Source organism: Danio aesculapii, chromosome 22 (assembly GCF_903798145.1).
Source record: "Danio aesculapii chromosome 22, fDanAes4.1, whole genome shotgun sequence".
NCBI classification, from domain to species: Eukaryota; Metazoa; Chordata; class Actinopteri; order Cypriniformes; family Danionidae; genus Danio; species Danio aesculapii.
This window is the reverse complement of record NC_079456.1, coordinates 3979436-4004600: the sequence shown is the minus strand read 5'-3', so window position 1 is coordinate 4004600 and position 25165 is coordinate 3979436. Positions and strand designations below refer to the sequence as shown.

The 25165-nt window shown below is 39.5% G+C and overlaps 1 protein-coding gene across 1 annotated transcript in view; it reads right to left on the bottom strand.

Moving 5' to 3' along the window:
- Positions 1-20931, bottom strand: part of LOC130216564 (uncharacterized) — a 37197-nt gene extending 16266 nt beyond the window's left edge. Inside the window, exons 1-11 of the mRNA XM_056448458.1 lie at positions 20850-20931; positions 19153-19323; positions 18358-18531; positions 14080-14253; positions 11397-11570; positions 10997-11170; positions 6814-6984; positions 5804-5977; positions 5466-5639; positions 4588-4761; positions 798-971 (exon numbers count right to left, since the gene is read on the bottom strand). Coding sequence (XP_056304433.1) covers positions 798-971; positions 4588-4761; positions 5466-5639; positions 5804-5977; positions 6814-6984; positions 10997-11170; positions 11397-11570; positions 14080-14253; positions 18358-18531; positions 19153-19323; positions 20850-20872 — 1757 coding nt within the window. The 5' untranslated portion in view covers positions 20873-20931. The remainder of the gene's footprint in view (positions 1-797; positions 972-4587; positions 4762-5465; positions 5640-5803; positions 5978-6813; positions 6985-10996; positions 11171-11396; positions 11571-14079; positions 14254-18357; positions 18532-19152; positions 19324-20849) is intronic.
- Between the last annotated feature and the right edge of the window lie 4234 nt (positions 20932-25165).

The window sequence follows — 25165 nt, the reverse complement described above, 5'->3', positions numbered from 1 at the left end:
GCCATGTTTGAAATACACAGCGAGAGATTATAGCGGAATTATAAATACATATAATAACGAGCCATAGTTGATCCGGGCTCAAACAAACCTTGTCGTCGTCTTAAAGAAAACAGCCACAAAGCCAAGAAGAAGAGCAGATTTACCCTGTGCCCCGTAGTTTTTTACGAGCCAGTCTGAGGCGCGAGCGGTTTCGCTTTCTTGCTAGCGCTCGCGCGCGTCTAACATTATATCTGACATAACAAACTTCTTGAGCTGATGATAATAACCTGCGCTTGATTATTGACGTGCTTTTGAAACCCGATCCTGTCAGACACTGACAAACGCGAGATTGAAGCGTGAAAAAACAAAGGAGAAGCCGGAAAAAAAGGAGCACATGTGTTTATATATGTTCATTTATTTAGTTATTTAATATAATTACAGACGTTACAGTAGGCTGTTTCGCACTGTCATTGATCTGCAGTTATAATCAACTCATGTTCATTGAAAAGTTACTAATAAACATTTCTACACAAGTATTTATGTGTTTAAAGCATCTGTGTTGTGAGAAGAGCTTCTCATATGATATGTAAGTGACCTGTACAGCTTAATTGTAGACATTTCCTCGAGCGAGAATGACGTCGACTGAAACTTTCTGTCATACACCACGCCCACCAAAAGGGTACCCTTGTTAGTGGAAACGCAAGCCTGATAAAGGTGACCCGTACCAAACCGAACCGTACCGCACCAGTCAATGGAAACAAGCCATAAAGGATACACTGTATGTAAACTGTATTTCTGCGGTGTAAAGTGATACTAACAGTAGTTTCTCCAGTCTGCATCGTGGGTTCATCAGGAAATCACTGAGGTTTTTCACTCCAGAGTCTCCCAGATTATTCCCACTGAGGTTCAGCTCTCTCAGGTGTGATGGGTTTGAATTCAGAGCTGAAGTCACAGCAGAACAACCTTCATATGTCATGAAACTGCCTCTTAACCTAACAGCAGGAAGAGAGAACATCAAATCTTTATTAAAACACACACAGCAAGAGAAAACAATTAAGAGAGGTCATAATATAAGTTTCACTAAATCACAAAAGTGAAAATTTGTTGTTTTTGTGTTGTTACAAGAAAATTCAATCTTCCGCTTCATAAAAAAATATTCAAAGCAAGGTCATAACCATGAGGTAAATACACCATTTCAAAAAGTGTTGAATGATACCCGAATACAGTGATCAGGTTTTTGAGTAGGGTCTGTCTGTGGACTGCAAGACAGGGTTGTAACATGAAGGGGTGTAACTTGAAGTAAAGTTATTAAGACTCACATGTCCAACTTACGTTGTTACAAAGATGTCGCTGAGACATTTACACCTACTCCACACCTAAACCCAATCATCACAGTTATTAACGTCTACACCCACCACAACCCTAAACCTAACTATCACATGTATTAACCTCTCCACCTACCCCAACATTAATCCAACCATCACAGTTACTAACGTCTACACCTATCCCAACCCTAAACCCAGCCATCAGTTATTAACATCAACATCTTCCCTAACCTTAACCCAACCATCACAGTTATTAACATCAACACCTTCCCCAACCATCACAGTTATTAACATCAACACCTTCCCCAACCTTAACCCAACCATCACAGTTGTTAACATCAACACCTTCCCCAAACCGTAACCTAATCATCAGTTACTAACGTCTACACCTTCCCCAAACCTTAACCTAACCATCACAGTTATTAACATCAACACCTTCCTCAACCTTAACCCAACCATCACAGTTACTAACGTCTACACGTTCCCCAACCCTTAACCCAAGCATCACAGTTATTAACGTCTACACCTTCCCCAAACCTTAACCTAATCATCACAGTTACTAACGTCTACACCTTCCCCAACCCTAAACCCAGCCATCAGTTATTAACATCAACACCTTCCCCAACCTTAACCCAACCATCACAGTTATTAACATCAACATCTTCCCACCTTAACCCAACCATCACAGTTATTAACATCAACACCTTCCCACCTTAACCCAACCATCACAGTTTCTAACGTCTACACCTTCCCCAACCTTAACCCAACCATCACAGTTTCGAACGTCTACACCTTCCCCAAACCTTAACCTAATCATCACAGTTATTAACATCTACACCTTCCCCAAACCTTAACCCAACCATCACAGTTACTAACATCTACACATTCCCCAACCTTAACCCAAACATCAGTTATTAACATCTACACCTTCCCCAACCTTAACCCAACCATCACAGTTACTAACATCTACACCTTCCCCAACCTTAACCCAACCATCACAGTTTCGAACGTCTACACCTTCCCCAAACCTTAACCTAATCATCACAGTTATTAACGTCTACACCTTCCCCAAACCTTAACCCAACCATCACAGTTATTAACATCAACACCTTCCCCAAACCTTAACCCAACCATCACAGTTATTAACGTCTACACCTTCCGCAATCTTAACCCAACCATCACAGTTACTAACATCTACACATTCCCAAACCTTAACCCAAACATCACAGTTATTAACATCTACACCTTCCGCAATCTTAACCCAACCATCACAGTTATTAACATCTACACCTTCCGCAATCTTAACCCAACCATCACAGTTATTAACGTCTACACCTTCCGCAATCTTAACCCAACCATCACAGTTTCTAACGTCTACACCTTCCCCAAACCTTAACCTAATGATACGCCCCTCTCTTGCAGTCGGCGGAGAGGTACACTTGGGAGTTTTCAGTGTTTCTACACTTTAACTTGTGAAAGAGATCTGGCTCGATCAAATCCCTGTTCACTATTATCTTGATAACTTCATTATTATGCATGAGAAAATTTCAGCGGACTCTTCTGTCATACCTGTTATATCGTCATTGTTCAGAGACATGGACTGTCAGTGTTCTGTTTCTAAGTGTGCCAAAACACACACAAAAAAAATGTGGTGTGAGCTGTTAGCTTGTTGTGGCCTATTGATACACGAGAAGAATGTCTTTGTTTACCCGCATGCTTTTCGAAGCTGGAAATGGTGGAATCCAGATTTGCCAGTTGTCTTCTTTAAAAAAAAGGAGACTAGTTTTCATTGGGCAACAACAGAGGCATTGGTTTCTGCTTGTGTATTTAATAACCATACTGCAATAGAATCTGTCTATTTTCTCGTTTTCATCGTGATGCTTCAATACAGAATAAATGACCATCAAAAGAATCCAAGAGTTTGACTCTTAATCATTTCCACCTGCATGACTGTCTGAACAAAGCTTGGTCAATTCTAGGACTAACTCTTGGACTATGGCCTCCAGATTAGTTGCCTCCCCTTCACAGTAGGGAAAGTGGAGTAAGAATCCTGTAATGGCCACCACGCAGGTATGGAGTGATTTTTCAAAACCTGCTGGGCTCTTTTGGTCTCCCTGGTTCTTCACCAAGGTTGTGAAAGGTGCCTTGTTACCTCATCGGCTGGTGGTCGAACATCCACATCAATTATCTTGTTAACTGGCTGATTTTAAAGCCCAATTGGAGATGCACAGGGACATCGGGTCAACCGAGAGAAGAGCAAGCTCTCCCCGGTGCCTGAGGAAGGACTTTTTGTTCCAGGGGTGGGCACTATCTGTCACCCGCATTCAGATATCTGGAACCTCCATGTGTGGTCCATAAATGCTAGGTCTTGCAGCTCTTCATCTGTTCTTGAGTTTCGAGGGAAATGCCATCTTGAAACAGACTTTGGCCCACTGGATTAGTAATTATGATTTGGTACAAAAGCAGCATCCAAGAAAGGTCTAGTCCTTTAGGAGCAAAGATGGGCCGAGGATTTGCCAACAAATAGGGGCGACACAGTGGCGCATTGGGTAGTGCTGTCGCCTCACAGCAAGAAGGTCGCTGGTTTGAGCCTCGGCTAGGTTAATTGGCGTTTCTGTGTGGAGTTTGCATGTTCTCCCTGCGTTCGCGTGGGTTTCCTCCAGGTGCTCCGGTTTCCCCACAGTCCAAAGACATGTGGTACAGGTGAATTGGGTAAGCTAAATTGTCCGTAGTGTATGAGTGTGTATGGATGTTTCCCCAAGATGGGTTGCAGCTGGAAGGGCATCCGCTGTGTAGAACATATGCTGCATAAATTGGCGGTTCATTCTGCTGTGGCGACCCCAGATTAATAAAGCGTCTAAGCCGAAAAGAAAATGAATGAATGAATTATTGAAATGTTCAAAAAAAATGTTCCTCAATGAAAGATCGGAGGACATTTGGATATTTCACCTTCAACAGTGCATAACTTCATTAAAAGATTCAAGGAATCTGGAGAAATTCATAAAGGACAAGGGCGCAAGCCTAAGCTGAACAACCGAGATCTTCGATCCCACTGCATCAAGAATCCTCCTTCATCTATAAGCCAGATCACAACATGGGCTGAGGACTACTTTGACTAACCTTTGTCAAGTACCACAATACATAGTTACATCCACAAATGGCAGTGAAAACTGTAATGTGCCAAAAGGAAGCCCTATGTTAACAGTGTCCAGAAGCATCGACCTCTATAGGCCATGCTATAAACATTCTCTCAGTAACTCCCTCAGTGCAAAGTGATACTAACTGTAGTTTCTCCAGTCTGCATTGTGGGTTCATCAGGAAATCACTGAGGTTTTTCACTCCAGAGTCTCCCAGATTATTCCAGCTCAGGTTCAGTTCTCTCAGGTGTGATGGGTTTGAATTCAGAGCTGAAGTCAGAATGACACACTGTTCCTCTGTAATACTGCATCCACACACACTGAAGACAAAAAGAGAAAAGACTAGGATTCAGATCTATGTGACGGACTATGTGTGAGTTAAATCAGGTGCTGATTTTGTTTTTGTCTGTTCAAATTTGTCATTTTTATTATTTATTCTGTAGTATTTTTTTTCAGCATATTAACCAATATTACGCCCACAGTTTATCATGCTTCAGACTTAAATCTATTATTTCTACTGATGTACATGTGATGTATAAACCCATAGCTAGGCCCACACGGAATCTGCAGGCGCAGAATTCTGCAGAATTCCAGCCCATCATTAACTCTGTTTATTTACTTGTGTAAATGTGTGTAAATTTATATTTATTCAGTTTTTTAATTAATTACAGTAATATTATTGACTAATATGAAAATGTTCATCTGATTTATGTACAATACAGTTTGTAAAGTAATATTTTCTGTCTTTTAGTAGAGATATTATATAGAAGACTTGCTTTGTTTACCAAATAAAGTGGATCTGATTGGATTTGCATTGTAAACATTAAATAAAAGTTAAAAAGGTATCACTTTTTAGTTCATATATTAAGGTTTTGGTTATGATACTCCTAAAATCATCCCACAGAAATCAGATTTTTTTACAAAATTCTGCGTTGAAATAGCAAGAAATGTCCACAGATTCCGTTTGGCCCTAACACTCAGCCTTAATCTCTCAGTAACTGCTGCAGTGTAAAGTGATACTAACAGTAGTTTCTCCAGTCTGCATCGTGGGTTCATCAGGAAATCACTGAGGTTTTTCACTCCAGAGTCTCCCAGATTATTCCCACTGAGGTTCAGCTCTCTCAGGTGTGACGGGTTTGAATTCAGAGCTGAAGTCACAGCAGAACAACCTTCATATGTCATGAAACAGTATCTCCATCTGTACAACGAGAGAAGGAGACATAAAATAGAAGAAATGCATGAAAGAAATAGAATATAAAATTATAGCTTTAGAGGACAACAGCATTTAGATTATTTCAGACAACTCATTAATTAATGAAGGTCAAAAGGGGGAAATAATATGAGGGTTAATCTGTTTCTCACCTCAGTATCTCCAGTTTACATTGTGTATCATTCAGCAAATCACAAAAGTGATTCACCAGTGTGTTCTCTATTTGATTCCCAGTGAGGTTCAGTTCTCTCAGGTGTGATGGGTTTGATTTCAGAGCTGAAGTCAGAATGACACACTGTTCCTCTGTAATACTGCAAACACACAGACTGAGGACAGAAAGAGAAAAAACAAGGACTCAGATCCATGATCACTGCATTAAGGCAGTGTTTGTTTGTTCGACAGATTTTCCAGTGGACGTTCAGATATTTTTTTTTCCCTCCAAATGGAGGACTAAGAACCAAACAGACTCATCACCCTGATCTCACGAGAAAACGTAAGTATTTCACGTTTTGTCAATTTAGTGGCTAATTCGTACGAGTTCAGTCGTACGAAATTGTACGATTTTAAAAAGGAGGCGTGGCACCTAACCCCACCCCTAAACCCAACCGTCATTGGGGGATGAGTAGATCGTACTAAATTGTACGAATTATATCGTACGAATTCATACGTATTAGCCACTAAATCAAAAAGTTACGAATTTGCCGTGAGATTGTGTTGGGCTCATTGTGAATACGTACCCCCGCCTACATTTCTGAACAGTGCGAATTATGTAGCCAGAGCTACATATGGCTGGATTTCGTCTCTAAAACAAACGCTAAGGTATGACGCCACTGATGGCTTCTGTTCATTTTCACGCTACCAGCGGACTGCTTACCATTGTGTGAACAGATTTTCTGCTGTTACTTGTTTGTCTAGTGACTTGCCGCACACATCGGCAGACTTGGGAGGTGGAGCAGAGTTGAACACGACAACAGGGTTTACGCCCGGCGAAGAACAGTTCAGTTTTCATCTGAAAAATCTACCTTCTGCCAGTTTAGCTAGAAGTCAAGTTATTATTTGTTGCTCTTACAACTGGGATCCGCGACAAGACTTTTGTCAGGTAGTGTACACTTTAATGTTTCTAGTAGTAGTCATGTAACATGTTGAGTGATGTAAGACTCACGTGAGTGTGTTAAGCCAACAGCGTTTATCCCGTAGCAGCTTGTCCAACTCTTTTACTTCTGCGTCTCTTAGTGTTTGACCGCTCAGATTCAGTTCTCTCAGCAGTGATGGGTTTTTACCCTGAAATTTATTCTCATCCTGACAGGCTGGATCTGCAGCAGGACCATAACGCCTAAAGACAGAGAAGATAAAGCAATTCAACATCCATTACATTGCAAGTAATTGTTAAAAATACCAATGTAATCAAATATTCACAATGCCAAAATGAATTGTTGAATTAAATTAAATGTCAAAAAAAAATGTATTGCTAAGCTCTAATATATTTTATTTGTTAATATATTAAAGCTGCTGTATGTTTGGCTCTAAATAATAATAAACACAATATGTTTGCAGATATTTAGGAAACATGCAAAGTGAACAATCTTGTTTATCTGAAAATGGGCGCTCCGTGTCAGGATCTCTGTCTTTGTTTTGCCCTCTATAACCAGCCTACTGCCAGATTAGCCAACTATACTTCAGAAAACATTGAGTTTTTATGTGTCATGCATGCTAACTCAATGTCTGCATGTGCGACTGAAAATGGAGGACAGTAGAAGCCTCCAAATAGAGACATATACTATAACGACAGTACAAAACACTAGTGATGCTTCAGACATATGGACTTATTTGATAGGTGGAACAAAAACACACCACACGTAACAACTTGATCTTCATTAAATTAAATTAATTAGTTAGTTATATTAATTGATTATATGCAACATTTTCCTGCTAAAAGCATGTTTTTTCCTGTAAGTAATTTGCTGATATGCTGCAACGGCTCCATCAAATACAAGATCAGTGTAGCAAATTTTGATGATTTATACCAGGGGTGTCCTAATTCAGTCCTAGGGCTGGTGTCCTTCAAAGTTTAGTTCCAACCCCACTCACACACACCTAGGCTAGCTGAGCAAGCTCTTACTAGACTTTCTAGATATATCCGTCCAGGTGTGTTGAGGCAAGTTGGAGCTAAAATCTTCAGGACACCGGCCTTTCAGGACCGTTTGTATTATTGTTTGTATTATTTTTGATGCTTTGCCACCAGTTCTGATCCTCTTTTTCCTGCTTTTTTCACATATTACGCTTTGGATTAACTCGATTGTTTTGTTTGCTGATATTCCACCGCTGCCTGTCTGACTACTCTTCATAAAAGCTGCATTTGGATCTTTTATTCCTGCCTCAAGTCTCCTCATCGCAGCCATCGTAAGTTAATGAACACGTTTTGAAGTTTGTCCAATTTTTTGACATCAAATTTACTGATCTGTCTTCAGAAAATATTTTATAATAGTTGAATTTCTTATTTTGTCACTCATGCTAATTCTTGAAAGTACTTTCAAGATATTCATTATTAGTATCGTAACATATAGATGCTTGATTTGCTTGAATTGACAGTGAATAAGAGAAGTCAAAGTGTTTATTAAAAATACCAAACACAGGCTCATTGTGGATATGTACCTCTGTCTACATTTCTGGAAAGCGCAAATTATGGATCCAGATTTACATCTGGCTGCATTTCGTCTTTAAAACTAACGCTATGAGGCAGTTTGATGGCGCTGATGGCTTCTGTTCATTTTAGCGATACCAGCTGGCTGCTTACCTCTGTTTGAATGGCTTACCAGTGTTACCAGTTTGCTCAGTATCTCGCCGCGAACTTGGGACGCGGAGCGGAGTTGACCGTGAGGACAGGGTTCGAGTCCAGCAAAGCAAATAATAAGTGAATAAAAGCACCAGGCTGAAAATGTGGTGAAATCACGCAACCACAATGGTTTTTCTTTTTCTAGATTGCTTTTGAAAACACTATTGGTTGGGTTTAGAGACGGGGGTGTGTGTCCCAAACAACGACATAACCCATGGCTGAACTATCATAGTATGAGGCATCGTTTGGGAAAAGAACGATGTAGTGACGAGTGTTCCCCAAAACCGTAGTTCCTTTGTCGCAGATCCATCGTTTGAACCACGCTAGATATAATGTAAAACGTCCATAATGACGCTCTAAACAGGGTGGAGTAACATCTTCTTTAGAGAAAAACCCCATAACTTTTTTCAATATTAGTTTTGGTACAAACATGCTCTCGTTTTCTATATTTATTGAAATAAATGTAAACAGCACATATGGGGCCTATGTTTCCTTTACAAATATTATTGAGAATATTCCATAGTCTATTCTAAAGCATACAACCACTTACGAAAAGTAACATGTACTCTAATCTCATATATAAATCATCACGTTAATGGTTTTAATTTATATAGGTATTAAGAAATTAAAAATATATCATTTTAAGTAGTCTATTTAAGCAGTCTAGTAGTCAACTTTGACACATTCAAACCACTGCAGAAATGTTCTAGCATAGACCCAAAGCAGTTCATATACATTTCTTAATAAATAGCTTAAGCTATTATGAATTAAAACCATTAATGATGCTATATATTTTTGTTTTCACAAGCTTGGGAGACGTAAGGTAAATTACGCTTTCCATAGGTCACCTATAGCATTCGTCATGAGCCACGGCTGTGTTCAAAATGGCATAAATGATTTCGAAGTGCACTAAGAAGGGAGCGCAATTATCAATATGAAGATTGCTAAAACTGAACTGTAAAAACGTAAGAAAATTAACATAAGAGCGATGACATTAATGTTTAGTTTTTTTAAATAATTCCGAGTTTGGACACCCCTGGTTTATACTGTTTGTATTATTTTTGATGCTTTGCCACCAGTTCTGATCCTCTTTTTCCTGCTTTTTTCACATATTACGCTTTGGATTAACTCGATTGTTGTGTTTTCTGATATTCCACCGCTGCCTGTCTGACTACTCTTCATAGAAGCTGCATTTGGATCTTTTACTCCTGCCTCAAGTCTCCTCATCGCAGCCATCGTAAGTTAATGAACACGTTTTGAAGTTTGTCCAATTTTTGGACATCAAATTTACTGATCTGTCTTCAGAAAATATTTTATAATAGTTGAATTTCTTATTTTGTCACTCATGCTAATTCTTGAAAGTGTAAGCTAAGTTTTTACAGTGTAAAAGTAATATTCATTATTAGTATCGTAACATATAGATGCTTGATTTGCTTGAATTGACAGTCAAAGTGTTTATTAAAAATACCAAACACAGGCTCATTGTGAATATGTACCTCTGTCTTCATTTCTGGAAAGCGCAAATTATGGATCCAGATTTAAATCTGGCTGCATTTGGTCTTTAAAACTAACGCTATAAGGGAGTTTATATACATTTATATACGTTTATATACATTTCTTAATAAATAGCTTAAGCTATTATGAATTAAAACCATTAATGATGCTATATATTTTTGTTTTCACAAGCTTGGGAGACGTAAGGTAAATTACGCTTTCCATAGGTCACCTATAGCTTTCGTCATGAGCCACGGCTGCGTTCAAAATGGCATAAATGATTTCGAAGTGCACTAAGAAAGGAGCACAATTATCAATATGAAGATTGCTAAAACTGAACTGTAAAAACATAAGAAAATTAACATAAGAGAGATGACATTAATGTTTTGTTTTTTAAATCATTCCGGGTTTACAACGTTCGAAATGAATAGAACATAGGGCGAATAACTGGGAATAAAACACAAGCAGGAACTATACTTCTAACTACAGCTCTAGAGGCGTCGTTGCAAGCATACAAGTTTTAGACGCAGTTTGCGAATGTTCGTTGGAACGACGGATTCAGGAAACGCCAAATCAACAAACTATATTTATAACGACAAAACTTGCAACCTTAGTTTGCTAACGATGGTTTTTGGAAATGCAAAAACGGTTGGGCGGTTGAAGTGTATAATGCGCCCTCTGGTGGATTTATGCGAGAGGAATTTGTGATCATCAAAAAGCATACACAGCGGCCTCTGGTGGATTTGCAAAACCTGCGAGCAGACGTACCTAAGGTTACGTATTTCGCTCCGCCCAGAAATGTAGACCTGGATACGTATCCGCAATGAGCCTGTGTTGAATATACATCGCAAAAAATTCACATATACTGCAGCACTACTTCTGAATGTAAAAAGACTTTGCAGCTGTTTTTATAATGCTTTTATGAATCTACTTCAGTAACCTGCACATTTGTTTTATAGCTTGTTTGTTTAAGTATATAATTATCATTGTGGCAGCTTTGTATTTCCATAATCCTTACTTTGGTCTCTGTAGTTTTAATTGTGAATTCTTCAATATATCACAAATGTGATTCAATCCGGTGTTTTCCATTTGGTTCCCAGTGAGGTTCAGTTCTCTCAGGTGTGATGGGTTTGATTTCAGAGCTGAATTTAGGATGATGCACTGTTCTTCTGTAATACCGCAAACACAGAGACTGAAAGGAGAAGGAGAGAAGACAATGAATGAGATTGATGATGGAGTTTAATCCTTCACAAATAATTATCCACAAGTAATATCTTTTCAGCCGTTTGGCGCTTGTCATATTTAGCTTGCCTCTGTCAGATCTGACCATATAAAAGTATTACAGCTACGATGTTTCACAATTGTAACATTAACACCTTAATCTTAAAGTAACTCCCTCAATGTAAAGTGATACTAACTGTAGTTTCTCCAGTCTGCATTGTGGGTTCATCAGGAAATCACTGAGGTTTTTCACTCCAGAGTCTCCCAGATTATTCCAGCTCAGGTTCAGCTCTCTCAGGTGTGATGGGTTTGAATTCAGAGCTGAAGTCAGAATGGCACACTGTTCCTCTGTAATACTGCATCCACACACACTGAAGACAGAAGGAGAAAATACTAGCGGCTCTATTTGAAGATCATGGTGCAGGTACAATGTAAGGTGTGTCCGAATTCACTTTGGCTATTTTAAGGATGGGAAAAATAGTCGGTGTACCAAGCGCATAGTCTAAAAAGGTTTATGGTTATTCTCTTAGTGAGTTATGGGTGTGTTTTGGACATAATGTGCATAAAACCAACCAGAGTCTCTCAATCTCTCATTCCCTTTAATGGTACTTTTCCACTACGGTGTTACATCTGCGCTCAATGCTGCTGGCAACGCTACAACGCCACTGTTCTGGTGCATGTCAAATTTAGGGCTGAGCACGGCGAATTTAATCAGATAGAAGACAGCATATTTAAACATTCATTATATGTGATTTGTTTAATGGCTGCTCGAAGAAATGTTCAATGAATAAACACACAGGCACACATGGTTCAATATGTTTGTGTAAGGCCATGTCCACACGCACAGGAGTATTTTTATAAACAGAGTTTTCCTTGCTTTTTCCTTGTATTTTCATGAATAAATTGCATACAAGTCAATGCAAACATGAAAACAGAGGTATAATACCATCCAGTTGTCAAACAATACAGAATACGTGATACGTTGGCTTTGCGAAATTTGAGTTTTCTGCATTCAGTGCGAACCCAGCGGTCCAATTCGAAAGGAGAAAACAGCGCACACACCGACATCATGAGACAAAAACTCTGGTTGTAGCATCCACATAACCACATTGTACCCAAGTTTTGGAAAATCTTCCCCCTGGTTGGAGTTTTCAGAAAGGTTTGGTTTCAGTTACCCAATACTCGTGTGGACAAACAGTGAAACCACATAGAAAAGTGCGGTTTTTAAAATACCCATGTTCATGTGTACAAGGCCTAAACCAGGGGTGCTCAAAGTCATTCCTGGAGGGCCGGTGTCCTGCAGATTTTAGTTCCAAAACCTCGATTTAAAACACCTAAACCAGCTAATCAAGCTCTTACTAGGTTCCAGGCAGGTGTGTTGAAGGAAGTTGGAGCTAAACTGACCACTGTTGCCACTGGCTTCCTTGGTTTAGGACTTGTGGAGCTGCGCATCGGCTTGCATACTGATTTTAGCGTACTATATACTATGGAAGTATGCGATTTCGGACGCAGCCCATCATTTAGTAACAGGCTCCATTATGTGTTTGGGATTTAAGAGTCCTGAATTTCTTAGATGGTGATTAACACTAAGATGTTGCCCTGTCTCATACAAGGAAGCTGCATGTGGAAAAACCCTTGGTTCCTTGGTTCCTCATCCTGAGGCCCCCAGTGATTATGCAGTGCCACTGATGCGATCCAAGACCTGTGAAGAGATGATTCAAAGGTTTCCACAATCCTGGACCAGGCCGTATCCTGAGCAGCTGCTGTGGTGGTCATGGAAGAGTAGAGACCATGCGTCTGATTCCTGACACTCCAGGGACCACCGAGTCTTCGCTGACGTCCAGCGTTCTCCAGCCTCCAGTGCCTAGACTGCAGTTCTACACAAGATGTTTGGTCATAGCAGAAATGGTCGTGCCCAACTGAGCCTGGTTTCTCTAGAGGTTTTTATCCTTCACTTTCGCCAATTGGTGAAGTTTGTTCCTCGCTGCTGTCACCACTGGCTTGCATGGTTCGGGACTTGTAGAGCTGCGCATTGATGGATTTGCTCTTCAGCGTTTGGACTCTCAGCAGTGAATATAAAACCACACTGAACTGAGCTAAACTGAACTTCAACTCTGAAAACTGGACTGACACAGTTTCAATCAACTAGAACGTCTATGTTAAGCTGCTTTTACACAATCCACATTGTAAAAGCGCTAAAGAAATGAAGATGAATTGAATTTAATTAAACTATGCAGGACATCGGCCCTCCAGGATTGAGTTTGGACACCCCTGGTGTAGACTGAAAGAATGAAGTAATACATTCTCATAGTAAGGGAATTCAGCACATTAAATTAGTTCAGTAAACAAACGTCAACATCTTGCCTTGCCTTGTAGACAAGAGTATTCTTTACAGTGTAATCCTTTAATTTTTCATATTTAAAGATATGTGTGTGCTGCTGTGTATCCCTGTGTGTGGAATAAGCAAGGTGTATGTTAGTTTTGGACTTGCATAGGCTATTGTTGCTAACATTTTTAGAGCAGGTTTTAGTTGCTCAATGGCATGGTCTATTTCAGTTCCTCACTATAGCAACAGGCCAGCAATGCGCCTGAACACACCTCCTTTTCGTTTCCCAGTTTGCATTTGCTGTTCAAACAACAAAGCACAGGAGCTGAAAATGAAAAATGCGCCGGGTTGAAACTAGCAAAAAAGATTTGATTTCAGCCTGTTTTAGATTTCAGCATATTAACCAATGTTTATCATGCTTCAGTTTATCATGCTTCAGAGTTAAATGTGTTTCCTCTACTGATGCACATGTGATATATGTACGCATAGCTTATGATAACAGCACACTCCAAATTAAACTCTCAGTAACTGCTGCAGTGTAAAGTGATACTAACAGTAGTTTCTCCAGTCTGCATTGTGGGTTCATCAGGAAATCACTGAGGTTTTTCACTCCAGAGTCTTCTAGATTATTCCCACTGAGGTTCAGCTCTCTCAGGTGTGACGGGTTTAAATTCAGAGCTGAAGTCACAGCAGAACAACCTTCATATGTCATGAAACTGTATCTCCATCTGTACAACGAGAGAACAAGAGGCTATAAAATAGTAGAAACACTAGAAATACATTTTAAATGTTAATTTAACAGAGATGATATGTGAGGTGTGAAAATCTCACAAGACAATGATCGATTACGGCAGTGCCCTGAACACAGCCCAAATGAAAATTGTCAAACCCAGCAGGCACACAACATCATAAGACATTAATATTAGATTTAGGTTGTGATGTCAGGTGAGTAAAATAAAATGTTTAGCCAGCATCTAAGGACAACGTTATTGTAATGTCCAACAATGACGTCAAACAACGTTGATATTTGGTTGATTTTAGGTTGTGCTGGTAAGTGACCAAAATTCAATGTTGAGGCAACATCTTAAACCTATACTGACGTCAAATACTGACATTTATTCATCAGATATGCTAACCAAAATCCAACATCCGATAGATGTCATATTGGTAATGTCCACGCAATGTCAAGTTGTAACCTCATTAGATGTTGATATTTGGTTGATTTTAGGTTGGAAGTTGGACCTTGACGTTGGGTTCAGATGTCAACCCGATTTTCATCAAAGTACAACATCCCCACCATGTTGGTGTACAACGTCAATTTGACATCATGTTGACATCCTGTGGCTGCTGGGAAATTAATATTGTTGTGTGGGGCTGATAAAAACTGTGTATACAGTATAAATGTTTTCTATTTATTGACTAGAGTATTTGGTAAGACTTTATTTTGATGGTCCCTATTGCACATTTTGTTGACTAAAAGTTGCATTGCAGCTTCAATTACCTCTTCAAGAGTTCACACTTAGCTCACGATTTATACATAGCTTGTTTGGCGTGCTGTCCTGGGAGAGAGCCCTGAGCTCAAGGGATCCTCGAGCCCAGGGCTCCCTCTTTTCACAGGGCGAGGGGAGACTGAGCTCTGGTTGATCTGAAACTCCCCCGCTGCTAAGGCCAAGGTGAACTTCCTGAGAGTAAGACATTAGAAAAAAGATTTAGGCTTATTTTAGTGAAGTTTTCAAACTAATTTCGAGAGGAGCACGTGATATGATTGACTGCAGCTGGCCACTCATCTACATTCACTAGTTAGCCAATCAGATTAACTCCAACTCACTATAAGTAGCCTAGCTAGAACTACTCTCTTATCTTCGTTTTCCGAAGAAACCCCCCATCCACCCCTTCTCCTGCTTTTTTCTTTTACCACGGGGAGCTCTCGAGAACCACCTGATCTTGTTCTCCCCTCATATGCTCTATGGACCAGGCGGGAGCCCTGGGCTCACCTATCTCCGAGCTCAAGGTTCTCTCCCGGGACAGCATGCCAAACCTGCTAACAGTTGTCAAACAATATCTAAGTGTGAACTCTTGAATCTATAATATAGAGCACATTTGGATGGTGGGAGGAAACCGGGGAACCCGGGGGAAACCCATGCGGACACGGGGAGAACATGCAAACTCCGCACAGAAACACCAGATGGCCCAGTAAAGACCCAAAGCCATTGGTATTCTTGCTGTGAGGCAACAGTGCTAGTCACTGGGCCACCGTGCCGCCCATTCTGGATAAAAGTGGAAGAAGTTGAGGAGGGGGGTTTCTTCCAGACGAAGATAGTTGTAGAGAGGAAATGAGGATATATAGTGACTTGGGATCCTTTGATTGGAGGATGATTAGCTAATGTGGACCAGCTGGGTCAATCATGAGCACATGCTCCTCTCGAAATTAGTTTAAAATTAAACTTCACTTATTGGAGTATTAGCAGACTATGTGCTTAATATCTACTGATACTGACATTTGGGCCCCTTTTACAACAATTTGTATTAGGTTAAAAACAGCATGAATGAAAGCAATCTGCGTCCACTCTGGCAGCGTTTCATCTACTCTCCGTCCACACTACAACACTGAAAACGCACATCACGTGACCACACACACACACTCTGGCATGCACTGCAGTAATGAGAGCTGTGCACATCAGACTGCTCATCAAGAATCTACCGCTGGATCTAATCTCACTATATTTGTTAAACGGGATATTTAATTCATCTTGTTGTCAATATCTGATGACATATTCCCCGACTTTGGTCTTTTAAATCTATCACTTGTTCTCAGGTAACGTGTTTTAGCTGAGCGCAAAGATAAGTTAATATATTAATTTATATAACCACGTACACTTATTCTCCACATTTGACTCATCGCTTTCCTATATAGTATAAACTTATTGTGCGTTAAACTTTTATAATGGCCATTATTGATTATTAAAACTAATATTCAGCAAAAGAGAGGATATGTTTCTTATTTTCAATGAAAATGAATGGAGGCAGTTATGTTATATTAGGCTCAGTTTTGTTATAAATACGCATAAAGATGACGGTCATATAAATATGTACCAACACGACGCCTCAACATTTTTAGTGTCTGTTAGGTTGCTAATATCAAAATAGGCAGTTCCTTATATCATGCTTTTATTTTATTGTTAAGATAGTGAAACATCATAGCCAGGGTGATGTGAAAGAGCTTATAAAGTACACTGTTCCTTTAAAGATTAACCCGACGTGTCCTCGGGAGTTTGTTTTCCATATGAAACTTGCAAAGTCTGAACTTACAATGAGAGGATGCAGGACTGAACTGTGTGCACTTAATATTGAGGAAAAAGCCCCAATCAGAGAGGTGAATGTCTGCAGCCCCGCCTCCATTCTCAGATGTCTCTGTTTTCCCCCATCCACACTGAGACGGAGCAGCAGCATTTTAAATGAAAACGGCCTCTTCAGCATTTTTAAAACGCTCCGTTTTCAGCACTCGAAAACTCCGGCGTAGTGTGGACGGATGGCGTAACCGTAGCAAAACGTATGCGTTTTAAAATGAAAACGTATTAGTGTAAACAAGGCTGTAACGCTCGTCTTTAAATCAACGTGATACACAAGAATAAAAATTTAAAAAATGGTTCAATTCTCTAGTTCCTGTTTTCAAATTTTATCATGGATTGATAAAGGATACTTTATGTATTATAATTACACAGTCCTCTGAAAATGTCCTTACAATCAAACATAAAAACAAACAACATTCATACAATAACACAATACAAAAATGGTGAATCCCTGTGTGTGTGTGTGTGTGTGTGTGTGTGTGTCTGTGTCTGTCTGTCTGTGTGTGTGTGCGTGTGCGTGTACAAAGTCCAAAGTCCAAAAGTCAAGAAAAAATGCCAGGTAGATTTGGCAAACTCCTACTCCATGTGCTCCTCTGGCTTCTTCAGATGACACACTGAGCAGTGTCCATGTGCCCACTATCTCCCCCTTGTGGTGTGTATGTTATGTAAATGTGTATATATATAAAAAAAAACGGCAACAGTTAGAACAGGAAATAGACTAGACACATTCACCTCCCCTCATCACTTCAAAATAAAGACTGTAAAATAAGGCCATTACTCAATTATATATTTGGGCTACAAAAGTTTGAGTATGCTTAACCGCATGGCCTATTCACACATTTAATGAATTTTACAGTCAACATAACTCAATTATGTGGCAGCGCTACAAGGCCTTAACTGACTATAGGAAACTTTGCACGCACATTTCAACTTACACTTACCCTAAACTCAACCGAACAGTCTACATATAATAATAAAGAGGATTAGTTGGCATGTTGATGCAATGTAACTTAAATTCAACAAAATGACCATCAAAATAAAATGATACCGAGTATTTTATTGTGTTGTGATAATGACATGTTCTAAAATCATTATAGGGTTATATAAAAATGCTTCATCTTTAAGGATTAATGACCAAGAAGGCATGCTATTCTAGCCATCTGACTATAGAATGAACAAAAATGTAAATGAAAAAAAATGTAAGCGGGAATGAGAAACAGAATAAGACGTTTGCGAAGTTGGCATAGTTTTCGATGTACATTCATGTATTTTTGCATCACATGTAGCTTTTCAATTCTACTTTTCAACACTCAAAATGAACTAAAAAAGCAAGCAATTGTAGCCTGAACCTCGTACCGAACCGTGACTTCAGTGTAACGTACTGTAACTCCCCTCATATATATTAAAACTCAAATAATATAGCTCAAAATGGGGGAAAATAACATGAGAGCTATACTGTTTCAGTATGTAAAGGTTTCTCACCTCAGTCTCTCCAGTTTACATTGTGAATTCTTCAGAATATCACAAAAGTGATTCAATCCTGTGTTTTGTATCTGATTCCCAGTCAGGTTCAGTTCTCTCAGGTGTGATGGGTTTGATTTCAGAGCTGAAGTCAGAAATACACACTGTTCCTCTTTAATACTGCAAACACACAGACTGAAGACAGAAAAGACATTTAAAGCAGTGTTTCTCAACTGGTTTGGTCATGGGACCCACATTTTGTAATGGTCATTATAAAGTCTGCGTTAAATCAAAGTTGCTAATACTTTTAATTCAGTATGTTGATGTACTTCCAACTGAAATATTGAGTAGGGGGCTTTTACATAAGAAAGAACAATACTGCGCAAGGCATTGTGCAAAAAAAAATCAAGTGTGTTACATGATTTGTGGTACATTCACGGGTAAACAGTGTTTTCCTTATTGAGTCCTTGTAAGATGGAGTTTAAGTAAAGTGTCTGGTGCATACGGAGAGAAGAGAGTGTGTCTACAGGTGGTTTGTCATACCCACTCACCTCTGTGAGGCACACTTCAGAAATGCACAATGCTGTTTCTTAGAGATATGGAGTAATTTAAGAAAGTGTCTGGTGCAAAAGTATCAGAGAGCTCTGGAAGAAACACAATATATTCTCTCTACTGTAAATGAAATAATTATTGACCCATTAACCATCAACGCGAATTTTTTGGCCTAATATATTTCACATTGTTGTGGGCGTGCTGTTTTCTACTTTAAAGTTTCTAGTAGTAATGCTGTAACATGTTGAATGATGTAAGACTCACGTGAGTGTGTTGATCCGACTGTGTTTATCCCGCAGCAGCTTAGCGAGATCATTCACTTGTGAGTTTGCTAGTGTTTGACCGCTCAGATTCAGTTCTCTCAGCAGTGACGGGTTTTTACCCTGAAATTTACTCACAGCCTGACTGGCTTGATCTGCAGCAGGACCAAAACGCCTAAAGACAGAGAAGATAAAGCAATTCAAGGTCCATTCCATTGCAAGTAATTGTTGACAAGTTATTTTACTTGAAAATCTGTTATTATTTTTTCCCTATAAAATGTATTCTGCCATGCATGGTGGGTCAAAACACTATCATGTTGCAGCAGTGTCTCATTGGTGCCACTTACTGTTCGTTATTCAGTCAGGTCATTTACAGCAAGTCAAGAGTGGATGTAAAGTAAAGCGCCAATCTTGTGTAAATCCACCAGAGGCCTATATTGGTATTATGCAGGGCCGGCCCAAGTCTTCAGGGGGCCCTAAGCAGGATTTTATTTGGGGCCCCCTTGGTGCAAACATTATGACAAATCATCGTCAATCCTTGATTATTCGCCCGGTATGGCGGAGTTAGAAGTTTAAGCACATATTCCTGTATGAAGAGCACTGACTGCGGGCACGCGCGAGCGATATAGCGAAGTGAAAGCGCATCTGTGAGGAAGAAACTAGTGGAAAATTCGGGGGAGCTGGGTGTCTGAAACACACAAATACCTTGACCCAGCTAGGACAAAAGAAGGTGTCCGTATGCCTGAGATTTTCACCATTGCAATGGCTCAACTGACAGTGGTTTACATGACGCTGGTTTATGTCTGATGGTCCGCCATTACGGCAAGCGCCACCTGGTGGCCGCAGGGTGTACTGTAGCTAAAACGGTTATCTGCTGCAGTCAGGTGTGAAAAACGTAATTAATTCAGATCTCTTGTAAATTTAGATAAATGTCTTGGCGCCAGAGTATGTATCGCGGCCGGAAATAACACGATAAATGGCCATATATTGGTCCCACCCCTAATCCACAGCAAACTAAAACAAAAACGAAAGTCACTCAGTCATCTCATCCATTCTTGGGGGCCCCCTGGTGGCCACGGGGCCCTAAGCAGCCGCTTAGTTCGCTTATGCCTTGGGCCGGCTCTGGTATTATGCATATAATATAACTGATTTACCTGGACAATGAGTTGTGTATGTTAGAACTATTTCTTGTTTGAAAGTCAAACCAACTTTAAAACATTGCAGAGGTAAAGCTTCTTTTATTTGGCACCGCTGCTCACTGAGTGGGTGTGCATGGTTTACATTAGGACTAGTCTGTACGGAATCACCCAATAGCCAGCGGACTGATTTCATACATGCTTCATGCAGTCTGATGTTTGAATGGGAAGCGCAAACTGTGGTTCGTGGCTGAATCCAAAAGTTTAGTCTGCTGACTTGTTTCCTCACTTGGAGTGTAATAAACTAAAGAGGCTTTTGGTGATAAAGGGAGCATTTGCTTACTACAATGCTAATATCTCATTCGAAATGCCGTCAAACATGGAAAACCATGGTCAAAAACATACATTTACACACAAAATGACACACAAGCAGAGTTTTGAGGTGCCATCTTTAATCTTAGCTCACCTGTCAGAAATAGAAAGCCTTGACACTGAACTGCTGTTTAACAGGACAAACTTGAGAGACCTGAAATGTTTATTAAACAGGAAACAATCACAGTCTTACCGCTTTTTTTGTGAGACATCCATCTCTGACAGACGTTTTTTGGACAATCCTTCAGATCAACAGCAGTAGCACAGTATTTTTTTCTTGTGAAAGCTTGAATTAAGAAATAGGTAATATAAATATAAAATTATAAATATATAATTGATTATAAATATAAAATATGCTAGAAAATATATTGCCATGAAATGTGATTAAATGGCATTACTTCGAGTCACTCGGATACATACAGTAGTCAACATTTGAAGTGGATCAAAACCTTGTCCTAAAATTACCGAACAATATCCATTCTTGTCTTTTTAAAATATTGATCCACGTCAAATGTTGACTCAAGTACCCCAGCAAGCATTTTTTGTTTTTAAAAGATGTCTAATAGACGTCTAAACATAGTCGTCTTGGCTAAAACAAGGCTAAATTTAGGCTGTCAATGAAAATCTAATAGAGGTCTAAGAGTAGCCCAAAACTACACTACTCAGCAAATAAACAGAAATGAATGACTACACATATAAAGTCTGTCTATTTGACGACTAGTCTAGTTTTCTTAGATGTCTATTAGATTTTCATTTACAGCCCAAATTTGGCCTAGTTTTAGCCATCTGTCTACGTTTAGATGTCTATTAGACGTCTATTAAACAAAATTGTTTGCTGGGACATCACTATTCATAGACTGAACACTGGGCTAAAACACTTGAGAGGAAGAAAACAGGAATCAATTCTCAATAGCTTTATAAATGTATTACAAATGAGAGCACGATGAATAAATATGATATACTCAACACGATAAACAAAACTAAACATACTGTTTAGTCATATAGAATCTGATTTGTATTACATGTCCTTAAACAACCAACAAACAGTGACATTTACAAGCAGTATATCAACCATCTATAGTATAAATCAAACATACTGCTGGAGAAAACGACATTGCTTGCATAGCATTACGCTGTATATTGAAGTTGTGCGTTTGACTTCATTAAGCGTTCACTAACTTAGCATTAGCCAGCATACTATACATAACTCAATCAATCAGTAATCAATACTGCACTTAAACATACTGTTTAGTCATATAGAATCTGATTTGTATTACCTTAAACATCAAAAATACAGCAACATTTATAAGAACACTGTATAAAAAAAATATTTCGCTGCCTTCAATTTTTGAGTTGAATCAAATAAGATGATTTTTCTAGTCATCTCAACTTACATCAGTTAAACTGACTAAAATATTAAGTATAACTTAAAGAAATTTAGTTGAAACCTGATTAACGTATTAGGATAAGTTAAAACAACATACAAATATGTTGTCTCGACTTTTTGCCATTACATTTTTTCAGTAAAGTTTAAAAGAGCATTCATAACATCACAAACTACAGGAAACTTACAATTTCACATTATCAATAATGGCAGTCTATAATAAATGAAGGAAATCCAATTAAATTAGCATCAATCTTGTTTACAATCTTCTCATTTTGGCTTTAGGTGTTTGCTTTTGTCATCTCTGGCTGCTGGTTGATTGTTTGTTGAATCTTTCACAACTGGTGTGTCATATTTCTTCATATAAATGACGCATACACTGAAAAAATGACAAATTGTTCAAACTACTTTTTTAAAATAAGCTAAAACAACACAATTCTTGAGATTTTGTAGGGACAACTTAATTGTTTTATGTTTAATCCACTCATATTAGCAAGTTACTTGATTCCTTCATGTTGTCTCAACACTAATCTATTATGTGCAACCCAGCATTTTTTTTACAGTGTACAAAACCCTTCATCGTTTGACCAAATTAGTTTATTAATGGAAGTATTCAGACTTACAGCAGTGTAGATGATCTTGTGCAGCAACAGGAACAGAATCCAAAAGTCTCTGAAACGCTTTCGGTTTGGGAAGCTGTACAAATACACCTGTTATGCTTACAAATTGTTAGCTTGTTTGTCACATGATACAACTCCATCTTAGAGAAAATCATAGTCGAGGTTTTTTCAGCTTTGGTTCATTAGCACCACCAACTGAAAAGCAGCAGAAACCCAAAGGAAAGCCTACGTTTGCATACCAGGGCTGCTACAAAATGTATTTTTCCATCGATGAATGAGATATGAGGTAGCTTTACTTCATTTAAAGATCAATAATGCATATACTAAGACTGCAAAGATTGTCCAACTGGAGGCAAGCATTAAGAACCAAGCGTAAAAGTAACAAACATATAACAAACTTAATGCATGGCATTGTAAAACAAAACAGAGAACAAACTCACTGGCAGTGTTGTCACATGAAACAAAGCTAGACAGAAAAAAAGGAAAGCCTTAGACAGGGGTGCATATAATGTGTTTGGTTCTCAAATGAGTACCTGGAAATGTTGTAAGGGTCTTTAGTGGTGCCGGCAGGCCAGGCAATAGGTGACACTTGCAAAGCAAGGGTCATAAGTTGGTTGTATGGGTCACCATGCTTGGCCGAGTTACGTCACAACTTTCACTTTCAAAGCAAAGGAATTTTTTTGGTGGCACAGATGAGGCTGGAAATGTATACGGCTCCGGCAAAGCAAGGGTCGTAAGTTGGTGGCTATCGTGTTGGTCTTGTGATTGGAAGGTGTGTGTTCATTGCTGTGTGTGTGCAATTGGATGGATTAAATGAGGAGCACAAATTTCTAGTATGGGTCACTGGCCAAGTGACGTCACAACTTTTACTTTCAAAGCAAAGGCCTATGGTGGCATAAACAGGGCTGGAAGTGTAGGTGGCTTCGGCGAAGCAGGAGTCATAAGTTGGTGGCTAGAGAGTTGGACTTGTGATTGGAAGTGTGTGTTTTCACTGCTGTGTGTGCAGTTGAATGGATTAAATGAAGAGCACAAATTTCGCAAGTGACATCACAACTTTCACTTTCACTTTCAAAGCAAAGGACTTTGGTGGCACAGACAGGGCTGGAAGTGTTTGCTGCTCCGGCAATGCAAGGGTCATAAGTTGGTAACCAAAGAGTTGCACTTGCGATTGAAAGGTATATGTTCACTGCTGTGTGTGTGCAATTGGATGGATTAAATGAAGAGCACAAATTTTGCAAGTGACATCACAACTTTCACTTTCACTTTCAAAGCAAAGGACTTTGGTGGCACAGACAGGGCTGGAAGTGTATGCGGCTTCGGCAATGCAAGGGTCAAAATTGGTAACCAAAGAGTTGCACTTGCGATTGAAAGGTGTGTGTTCACTGCTGTGTGTGTGCAATTGGATGGAATAAATGAAAAGCGCAAATTCTGAGAATAGGTCACCATACTCGGCCAAGTGATGTGACAACTTTCACTTTCAAAGCAAAGGACTTTGGTGGCACCGACAGGGCTGGGCGTGTATGCAGCTCTGGCAAAGCAAGGCTCATAAGTTGGTAACTAGAGAGTTGATCGGAAGGTCTCTGTTCACTTGGATGGATTAAATGGAAAGCACAAATTCTGACTATGGGTCACCATGCTTGGCCAAGTGATATCACAACTTTCACTTTTACTTTCACTTTCACTTTCAAAGCAAAGGACTTTCAAAGCCAATGACTGGTGTGTGTTCACTACTGGACTGATGTGTGTTCACTTCCTTGGCTTCAAAGCAAAGTACTTTCAAAGCAAAGGACTGGTGTGTGTTCACCGCTGTGCGTGTGTGATGGATTAAATGAAGAGCATGAATTCTGCGTATGGGTCACCATACTTGCCAAGTGATGTCACAACTTTCACTGTCAAAGCAAAGGACTTCGGTGGCACAGGAAGGGCTGGAAATGTATGTGGCTCCGGCAAAGCAAGGGTCATGGATGGAGCTGGCAGGGCAGGTGACACTGATGAAGCAAGGGTCATTGGTGGCCCCGACAGGGCAGACTTGGACTGGAGCAACTAACAAGGCACTTAAGAGGATTGAGGTTGTAAATACTGACCCAAGCTCTGCATCTGCTGGACAGTCCAGGGACACAACAGTCCCACCCAACGGGAGAAAGGCATGGTGGTGAATTGCTGAATAGTAAAACCTTAAGATTAAGTATAAAAGCTTTTTTTACACACTCTTGTTAAACGAGACCCGAATCTGGCGTTTTCTAGACCTGCTGTCTATAAAAGCTTTATTTTTCAGTAACATTGATGTTTCCAGCTCTGAAATTTACAGGTTATTCATTAAATGTGATGATCTCTCATATATCAAATGCTCAAGTAAAAGTTGATTTCTCCGTGCATGACCCCTTTAAGTAAGCAAAGGGTGTCAGGCTTGATTTCACATGAAAGAAATGAGATTTGTGAACAACTGTGGTGACTTTTTTGATGTTTATGAACTGGTAAATGTACAAAAAGCCAGTGGATACACCA